The sequence below is a fragment of the Neolamprologus brichardi genome, chromosome 3, assembly GCF_056152115.1.
Source record: "Neolamprologus brichardi isolate AB-2024 chromosome 3, ASM5615211v1, whole genome shotgun sequence".
Classification (NCBI taxonomy): Eukaryota; Metazoa; Chordata; class Actinopteri; order Cichliformes; family Cichlidae; genus Neolamprologus; species Neolamprologus brichardi.
Window position 1 is genome coordinate 15,392,608 of NC_142106.1, and position 10,088 is coordinate 15,402,695.

General features: G+C 40.5%; 2 protein-coding genes across 4 annotated transcripts in view; both read left to right on the top strand.

The window, feature by feature from the left end:
- LOC102795061 (uncharacterized) overlaps positions 1-3,781 on the top strand; it is a 35,452-nt gene extending 31,671 nt beyond the window's left edge. The window contains exons 21-24 of the mRNA XM_087832471.1: positions 716-1,707; positions 1,840-1,909; positions 3,147-3,321; positions 3,439-3,781. Of these exons, the coding sequence (XP_087688597.1) occupies positions 716-1,707; positions 1,840-1,909; positions 3,147-3,321; positions 3,439-3,643 (1,442 nt within the window). The 3' untranslated portion in view covers positions 3,644-3,781. The remainder of the gene's footprint in view (positions 1-715; positions 1,708-1,839; positions 1,910-3,146; positions 3,322-3,438) is intronic.
- Positions 3,782-4,536: 755 nt separating this feature from the next.
- LOC102791863 (uncharacterized) lies at positions 4,537-9,834 on the top strand. 3 transcript variants are annotated; one of them, XM_087832489.1, is made up of 7 exons: positions 4,537-4,829; positions 5,728-5,796; positions 5,958-6,084; positions 6,242-6,324; positions 6,527-6,768; positions 7,307-7,413; positions 8,574-9,834. In XM_087832489.1, exons 1-7 carry the CDS (start codon positions 4,640-4,642, stop codon positions 9,697-9,699), a joined length of 1,944 nt encoding a protein of 647 aa, XP_087688615.1. In that variant the 5' UTR covers positions 4,537-4,639; the 3' UTR covers positions 9,700-9,834. The 3 variants fall into 3 exon arrangements, with proteins under 3 accessions (XP_087688615.1, XP_035771779.2, XP_087688623.1); XM_035915886.2 differs by having other exon boundaries at positions 6,242-6,321; XM_087832497.1 differs by lacking the exons at positions 4,537-4,829; positions 5,728-5,796 and having other exon boundaries at positions 6,002-6,119.
- Positions 9,835-10,088: the final 254 nt, after the last annotated feature.

Sequence of the window (10,088 nt, forward strand, 5' to 3'; positions counted from 1 at the left end):
AAAATCTCCCAAATCAAACATCAACTACCTGTGTGGTGACCCTCTGTGGCTGAGGGAGCTTTTCACAGCGACTGCCAGCGACTTCCAGAGACTACTGGCAACCACCCTGTTGACTGTTAGATAGATGTCTAGGTCTTTCTGACCAAGACCTTAGAGATATAATGAGTAACTTGGCTATTCAGAGGGGTATCTATCTGGATGGAGGTGCTACTCCGTTAAAAAAAGACAGTTAAGGGCAATTCATTATGTCTATGGAGCCTCAGATCCTGGGGAAAATCAGAACCTTCTGGTGAGATTTTTGCTAGTATTTGTATTCTCATGTTCCTGGTTTGGTTGTTGATAAAAGGCTGGTGGGGTATTGTCTTCATTCTGGACACCAAAGTTTGCAAATATGATAACTTGGAAACAGGGTGACATAGGCGCATCTACTCAAAATCCTGGATTAGTTCAATTTCCAGTTAAATTGAACTCACCGTTAGAGGTCAAGTTTTCTGAAAACCTTAAGAATCCATAACTCAAGAACAAGGAGATGTAGGGTTTAGAAAATTATACCATAGGAGGAGGATACTGGGAGGCTCAGGGGTCGCACTGACGGTCGGCAGTATTTAAAAAATATATATATATTATTAACTTATTATCATTAACTTATTTTAAGCGCACACTTGTATAAGAGACAATTGAGCTCACTGTGTGTTTTTTTTCCTTTCCTTTTCAGAGACAGACCTGGTTACTTTGGACCTGCCAGTGACTCCTTCCTCTAGCTCACTGCTCAGCAGTCCTGCAGCATCACCTTGCTCCACTCCATCCGGTGTACTCCCACTCTCGAATCAAGAACATGACAACTCAGAAAGCTGCTGGCAAACCACCCTTTTCAGAAAACAGTGGGCAGAGACGTTCCAGGTGCCCTGGGACCTCATGCCAATGGAAATTCAAGCAGCGGTTGCTGAGGGCAAGAGACCATCCCCTGCAGCAAGGAGACAGATGGTTAGGATTTTAGCAGATGAGATGAGGAAACACGAGCTAAACCCAACACGTGCTCAGTGTGTAACCATCTGCCGAAACATTGTCCGTAAGTACCCTCAGAGCTTTGCTGATCTGTGTGACAACGGTCAGCTGCTGGAAGAGGATTACATCTCGCTTGTGATTCAAATCAAAAACCGAATTGATAACCTGAAACGGACCAGCAACTTTCGCCACAGCCATTTGTCTGGAATGAAAAGAGGATCCACCAACAATTATGGCTGCGCCAGATTTGAGCCTGGCCTGCTGCCGGAGGAGACAAATGAAACAGTGGAGCGAAAACGCCAGCGACTGGAAGAAATTTACCATCAGGATGACTCAAGCATGGTAGAAAAAGACGAAGTAAAAGAACTCATGAAAGTAACCTTCGACCTGCAGCGCCGCCAAATAAATGCACTCCCAGTACCGGCTATTAGAGATTTAAGGGGCAGATGGCCTTATCTTTTCACACACAATGGACTTTATACTCATTTTGAGCTGCTCACTGATATCAAAGTGCTTCGCACTCTCGAGGTTGCAATGGAGGAGTGTGGACCAACCATCCTGGAGATCTTCAGCAAGTCCACTAATCCAGATATCCAATCCATCCTCTCAGTGGGTCCAAAACTTGAACTATCCTTCTGCATCCTGCAACTTCTGATGGCTCACTTCTCCGAACCCCTCAGAGGACTGATTCTTTTTGCAAATGTGAGTTATTTTGGGGGTTTTGATTTCTTCAACGGTGACACCTGTATCTGTTGTCTCTGTTATTGTGGAAGACAGCAGTTTTATTTGTTTCATGTTTTTGTTAATTAATTTAGTCATAACTCTGTGTCCCAGGCAAATGCCACAGCAGCTGAATTACAGACGACACTCCAACTACCTGCAACTCCTCGACTGATACTCCTCGGTATGACATACATATTTATTTTTTGTTGTTATGGTTGCAAAAGCCAACAGCGTTAAGCATTAAGTGCTTCTTGAGAAGAAAAATAGCCTCACTATAATTTCATAACTCATGACTTATAATGTCATAACAAAAATTTCTCTTATTACCCAAGAATCCTGTTACAACAGTGAACTTTCACCCGTTGCCAAATGCTAAAAGTCACAAGAAATTTAGTTCAACTTGAACCGAGATGAGTTAATGAGTCTTCGGTCGACAACATCTCCCTAGAGGAGGTCAAATTTTAATTACCGGTTGCCTTTTTTCCCCCCATATTTTTCACCCGGTTTCACTGTTGACTTCTTTCACTTGCCTTGTCTCTTTTGCACATTTTCCATGCAAACTGCAGTAATCGTCATCCAGTTAGGAAGTCACCAACTGGTCTCCAGAGACTGAAGCTTAAAACAAAAGGCAGAGTCATGCTGACGTTTTTTGACACCTTCACAGATTGCAGGTTGTTCCTGATCTTGAATTAGAAAATGTTACCCTCACCTGTTTGTCTGCTGTAAAGCATAAATGTGGCACAACTCACATTCAATATGATGATCACTGGAAGACCCCAGCTCATAATTTTCTCCATAGCTCCTCTGATATTGGAGGACTCTGTCTGGGCAGTAGAAGTTTTAGCACCTTCAAGTGGTGAAGATTCTCCATTTCCATTTTCTATTTTATTATGATGAAAAAAACACCAGCAGACTTTGTATAACTTGCAAATCAAAAAATTGTCAAAGTCAATAAATTAGAAGAAAATCATGTTTTAAAAAACAGCTTCTGCAACAAGCTACTCTTCAGCACCCCAAAGAAAACAAACACAACACAAAAACAAAGCTTATCTAGCTTGCTTTTGCAAGTTGTATGCCCAGAGTTCCCTGTAAATATATGTACAGTCAGCATGAACAATGTTTTATATATTGCCCAGTCGTATACACTACACAATCATCGGCATATTAAAATATTATTTTATGGACGCGACTCCGGAAGCTGAAGTCACGCTGTGTGACTGGAAAATCCACAGTTTTATTTTCATGCCTAACTGCGAAATTCTGGTCAGATACAGATGTTAAATATTCTTGATAGGGACTGAGTGATGTACTTGATGGTTCTGTGTGTTTATTAACACATTTGCACTGCAGAAGTATATTGAATAAATAAGCTCATTACCATTTCAGTACTAATGGTGGGATTTTATTTGGATTTTAAGCCGAATCACCAGAAGGCTCCATTCGCCGCTGGATGATCAGTCTTGAGGGGCACATCATTTGCGAGGGCATCCAGCCGACTTTTCTGTCCGGCCTCGCTGCTGTCTTCTCTACTTACTACATCTTCAATCTTCAGTATCAAGACGATGCTGCATGCACGCTGGAATTCATTCAAAGGTTAGATGAGTACATTTTCCAGCTGTTAATTTGTGATGTGAGGTCTTTGTGCTAAAGGGCTTGCAAGAACCCGTTCCTGTGTCACTTTGGATCTGACCACACATTTGTTTTTTCCAGGCGATTGATTGGGATAAATCCCGACAGAGGCACCAAAGTTCCACAAGGCAAATTCCTGTCAAAGGAGACTGGGAAGTTCACACAGGAAAAGACTTCGCCAGTCAACCCCCAAGTTTTAAAACTGTTAAAGAAACTAATGAATGTGAACCCAGCTGTTTACACCCACACAACCATGTTTCCATCACTTCAGGGGACATCAAACTGACATTCATGTTTATTTTCGTGGAGAAATCTGAATTTCTGGGGTCTGAAGAACCTCTTGGAGCAACAGCCGACACTTTGGAGCTTGCAGTGTAGTGGCTGGATATCCAGACCAGAACTTTGGGTCCCATGCACTGGTCATAGTCTACATTGTCGGTTTTAAAGAGGTATGATGTCGTCAGATTGTTTTGAGAGTGCACTTTGACTAGTGCATTTGTCTTTCATTCTTCATTCGGACTTGCTGCATGCACCAAGTACCAGAAAAGTTTCTGGTGCCACAGATTCTGCAGACTGTTTATACAGATCACCCTTTGCCTTACTTAAGACTTTGAAATGTGCAAATTTAAAGTGTGAAAGAAACAAGGAACAAATACAACTTTATGCTGTTTTCTTTGTTCGGGTTGACTTATGTTCCCCAATGCAAGTTGCTGTTTTCTAGCAGAAACTCTGAAGTACTATATTTTGTTTACTGTACACCTTTTTTTAAAATTGCTGTAATTAAAGTTACATTTCTGGGGTAAGATTTGGGCATTGTTTTACATTTCCTGTTTATCTTCGTTCATTGTTTACACACTGACTGCATAAAGGGTCATCTGCAGTACTATGTTTATTTACTATGCAGTACTATGTTTAGTACTATGTTTATTCAGTATGTCACAAAGTTCAAATCTTCTCAGAAGGGTTTGTACAACACGACAGTGATGCAAGCATGCCAAGTCAGCCAGTGGATTCAAACTGAGGATCTTAGTGGAACGAAAAAAAAGTGTGTATATATATATATATATATATATATCGGGTTTTTTTTAATATAGTAAATGTGTGTGTATATAGTGTTTTAGTCTGCTTTCTTTATAACGTTTCTCCCCGGACACATTTTGCGACAGCACGATAGGAACACCGTCCGGTCAGTATCGTTCGCCTCTGAGACGGACCCGTGAAAGCACACACGTTTTATCTCGAGAAGAGCGGCAACTCGGAGTCCCCCTACAGCGTCGCTAACATGTCCAAGAGCTACATACTGAGAGGAATCATCACTGAGAAACTGAGCACAGCCGCCCGGGAGATCTTAGCGGTGGTGGAAAGGACTGTAGCCGACTACGAGGAGGAGGTCGCGGGCTTCAGGCAGGAGATCGACCGGCAGAGGAGACTGCTGGAGCTCCTGCAGCCTCGGGTTAAGCTTGAGAGGACAGGTCAGTGACAGAGGCGGATTTGCCGAACTTCATTTGAAAATGACTCATTTAATATTTCCTCGCTAGCTGGTGAACATAGTGACTTAACAGTGCAAGAAGAAAATGTCCGCACAATTGTTTAGAATGGGATTAACAAGTCGGCATGCGTTTAGTCAGCTTTCACAGGATAATGTGAGCCAATCAACGCTTTTGGGGTTCCTTTAACTTTATGGGCAGCCCACCCCCTGAAGCTAATGAAAAATTAATTCTACTAAAACTCGAAATTTTCACTTGTGTTTCTTAAATTTTGACTTAATAACTTGCAGCTTTTCCCTCCCCACTGTCACCAAAGTGCGTGTGATTATTGTGGTTTCTATGTATTATTGTAGGGTCTTTTTCATATATTATAAAGCGCCTTGAGGCAAATGTTGTAATTTGACACTGAATAAATAAAATTGAATTGAATATAACTGAAATTTCTAGTTATTCAGAAGTAAGTTGCATTTTCAAGTCGGCTTGTCAACATTTTTAATTAACCCAAAACTTGAGTTGATTATAAACAGTTTTGACTTAATGACTCATAATTTCCAGTTTTTCAGGAGTTAGTCGCAATTTTGAGATACTGATTTGAAATTTGGACTTGGCTCTGATTAGCAATTTTTATTTTTCAATGTTGGAAATGAGCTTACATATAAAACATAAAGGTGAAGTTTTCACAGTTCACATGGAGCCTGCTCTATCAGTTTTAAGAATTTAGGATGTCAGATTTTCCACAGTCTGCAGTTATTTGAGTGATAAACAGGACTAAAGCTGCTCTTTAAAAATACATGTTGCTTTCAGCTGTTCATAGCAATATTGTGTTGGCCATACATGAAGTAACTGATCAGATCTGACTGACAAAGGTAATCCCTTGTCACAGATCTGGACATCCATGAGGTGGTGGTCATGACCGGAGACAAAGAGGATCAGGAGCACACACATCTGCCGGGTTTGTTTTCTGTCAAAGCTTGTTTTCTTAAATGTTGAGAAAAAGGAGGAATGAGTGAATGAACGACTCTAAGGACAATACGTTTTTGCTGCAACACTAAAGAAGATGTTCAGACTTACATATGGTAGTAAATAGTAAAATAGGGTGTGTAATGTTTCCAGGTATGGAGGGTGCTGGAAGTCCAAGTCTGCTACGTCGTGATGAAGATGAGCAGCAGATGGCCCAAATGTCGACGAGTTCCAGGCGGAAAAGAGAAAATCTGATGCACCCGGATTATGAAATGCCAAGGTTACAAATGCAATGTCAACAGTCTGGATGTTACAGTTAGTTTACATTGTGACGCTTCGTGTTTTAACAAAAAACTTTGCATTTACACCAAGGCTTCACCTTTGCCAGCACTGGCCTGAATGTAGTGCTCTAACACAACTACCATTTCTCCTGACAGGAAGAAGTCCAGCAAACATTGGCTCAGTGACACACAGAGACATCTACATTTCAGGATTTGTTTCCTGGAGGACTCTCAAGGTGGTATGCTCTCAAACATGGGTACATTTTAAGTTCCTGTGTTAGCACCTGAACCAAATAGCCAGACCTAACGATACTAAAAACCTTAAATGTTCAAGGACTTGCAGATGGACTTGCAGAGTTCTGAGATGCTGCCGCCCAGGATAACCATTGTTTCCTCACTGCTTGCAAAGTCTTGATCTCACGATGGTTTCTTCTTTTTCAGGGTTTAAAAAAACTCTGTTTGAGGACCTGAAGTGTCCCCGTGATCTAAAGGAGGGTGACTTCTTGGACATGATCAAGTCCACGTTCCCTCAGCTGGCCGGGGACAAACCGCTGAACATCTTCAAGTCTGACCACAGTAAGAGACTCCAGAGGCTCATGCTGAAGACCCTGACACCAGAAGAGATCTACAGGACCATGAAGCCCACCGGGCTTGAAAAGGCTGTCCTCTATGTCAAACTTAAGGTCGACACTAGAGTAGTTTTCCTCACTGCTGCCACAGATATAGTTATAGTCATGAAAAGTCTGTTTACAGGTAAAACATTAAAGGAAAAATGATAAATAAGTGTTCAAAACTAAATACCTCTTATGGTGTGTTTGATTTCTTCTGCTTCCAGCTGACTCTTTAGGAAACAAAACAAATGACAGCACGAACACACCACTGAACAGAGCAGAACATTTCCACTGTAATAACAGATAAACTGTAACTTGAATTGCTGCTCTGAACTTGGTTCTGTTAGTGTTGAGATATCTTCATGGAAGTTTGTGTTTATTTGGCAAAAATGGTGATGAAATATGTCCTAAAATAAGCTTTTCCCACTGTGTCTGTCTGAGATACAGTCAGATGAGCCAAAACAAATGGCTTTGACCTGCGTTAAAACCATGTTCTGATTACGTAAAATGCAAACAACTAAAACAAATACAAACTTTTGAAGAATAACTGATTTAAATGACGTTAGTACTTTCTGAGTTTTTGTAAAGTTGTTTTTTTTTTATCTTACAGACAGGAGAGGAAGATGAGGAGAAAGAACTTCACCTGTTACCCACAAGTGATAAACCTTTAACACACAGTGACAGAGTGCTTATGAAAGGCGATGAAGCCATTTCAAGGTGAATTAAAAACTGAAAAAGAAATGTTGAGTTATTTTGTTTAAAGGTCAATGAAACAGTGTGTCCTTTTTAAAGGCTGTTAATGAAATATTAGCAAGTATACCACCCTATAAAGATAAAGATCCCCTAACAAACACAACTGTTTGAATTGCTGGCTTGTATGTAAAAGCAAAACATTTACAAACACAATGTCAAACAGTTGACAGATGACACTCTACTTTTTACATAAAACCAAATGAAAACCTCAATCAGGATTTTTTTTTCTTAAGTATTTTTATTCATATTTAGGCATGAAAAGATGAAAAAAGATCCTGATTGAGGTTGTCATAATTCATGCATGACAGGGTTAAATAACAATAATTACAATGCATCACGTCATACACCTATAGTAACATTAAACGACCAGTGGGTGACAGGGTATAGAGTGACACATCAGCGTCCAGTGTAGTGGTTCATGTGTAAGTGTACCATCAACACTGACACAAATACAGAAAACAGCCTTTGAATAGCTGTTCACTGTAGTGACCACTATGTGTGAAAGGGTTACAGGCCTGGACTGGTAGTCTTGCATATTGTGCATTTCCCCTATTGGGCTGGCGAGCCTGTGGACTAATAGTTGAATGTAATTTATTTCTTTGTCGATATAATTATACGGGCCAGTCCCAGTCCATCTGAATAGACTGTTGCAATAGATCATAGAAAATAAAAATGATCTGCACAAAAAATTGTGTTTAAAGGCAAAACGACTGGAGTGAATTAAAACACTGATCCATGACCAAGAAATATTCTTGATTTTATAATAAATTCACAAAATGAACTAAATTTTAATTTGTATTTATTACCCTCATTGAGAACTGCAACAATCAGTAAAAAGAAACCTACTGAAGGAACACTCATTAGCTATTTCTATAGTCTTAAAATTATTTGTACCCAACATTTAAAACATTTAATTGCTCCATATTCTTGATATTAAAAATACGTTATTATTGACCAACATAATAGCCGGCTCCTCACAGCTTTTAGATATTATGATTTCGAATAAAGTTTTGATTGTTATATTAATGTGAGGTTTGCAAGCAATTTGATATAATTCTTGGCTTGTCTGTATTTTTCAGTCAATATTCATAAATTAATTTATGAAAATCTTTGTTTCTTACCAGCTCCGTTCAACATTTAGACAATACCAAAGTGGATGTCATGGCCAACAGCTCAGCATCACAACTACAGCTCTTGCTAACAAAAGATGCTGCTGTAAACGGGTCTAGTGATGACAAACATGGAGTCGTGGCATTAAACCCCGAGCTGCAGGTGGCAAAACGTTCGAAGGCAAAAGAGCTCCAAAGTAGTTCGGAGACAATTCAGACAAGTACAATAGCCTGTAAAGTGTGTGGACTCCAGGGAAACCAGGACAGCTTGATTCAACATGCATGGAGTCACGTGGATGAGTCACCGGCTGTTTGTGGAATTTGTGGAGAACGTTTTGAATCAGTGGAAACATTAAAGGGACATCTTGCAAATGACCCAAAATATCACAACTCTAATAACCAAACGTCTCTGCAAACAGAGGCGAAACAATACAAATGTGAAATTTGCGCTAAATCATTTGGTCTAAAGGAGCAGCTGGAAATTCATTGCAAGGAGCACGCTGGCCTACAGAAATACCACTGCAACATCTGCGGGAAAGCTCTCTCCCATCTTCGATCAATGAGCCGGCACAAGCTGACTCACACAGTGGAGCGACCCCACAGTTGTGAAGTTTGCGGGAAGCATTTCAGATGCCCGCACGTTTTAAATTCTCACAAGAAAATCCACACGGTCAGGGAGCGGTCGTATCTCTGCCACATCTGCTGCAAAAGCTTCATGTCAAACGGCGTTCTGTCAACTCACATGAAGATTCACAGCAACGAGAGGCCACACATCTGCTTGGTGTGCAAAAAGGCTTTTATTTATAAAGGTAGTCTAAAGGCTCACATGCGAATGCACACCGGCGAGAAACCGTACAGCTGTTCCCAGTGCGGCCGCTCCTTCAAGCACAAGTGTCACCTGAACGACCATGTCAGGAGCCATTCAGGCATCAAACAGTTTGTGTGCAGCATTTGTGGGAGAGCGTGCGCTCGCCAAACTCAGCTGAAGGCCCACATGAGGACCCATAATGGAGAGAAACCGTACCAGTGCGACATCTGCAAGAGGTCCTTCTCGCACCGCGGTACTCTCAAGTCACACGTGAAGATCCACGAGGCCAAAAAAAAAGACAGTGACCCGCCCGAAAACCAGACAGTGTGTTAACGTGGGCTTGATTCCCTCCTGTGCAACTTGTACGACTCTTGACTTTTTTTCTTTTTTTTCTTTTAAAGAAAAAGTGTTAAATGAGGTATTCCTTTGGTAACAAAGCTCATGACATAAATACTTGGGTCTTGAGAGAAGGACATGAATAAAAATTATTTAATGAATAAATAATTTTTATTAAGAATTGAACTGAATAATTGGTTGTCTTTCTGGATATAAGTACTGAAAAGCCTAAAGAGATGACTAGTTCTGCTTTTTTGAAAGACAATTAAGCCAAATCTAAAGGGAAGAAATCAAAATGTAAGGAACATGTTTGAATGATTAAAAACACACACCAGCAGATTCACAGAAATAACTGACACTATCTTACCATGTAGCGTAAGGAAAAA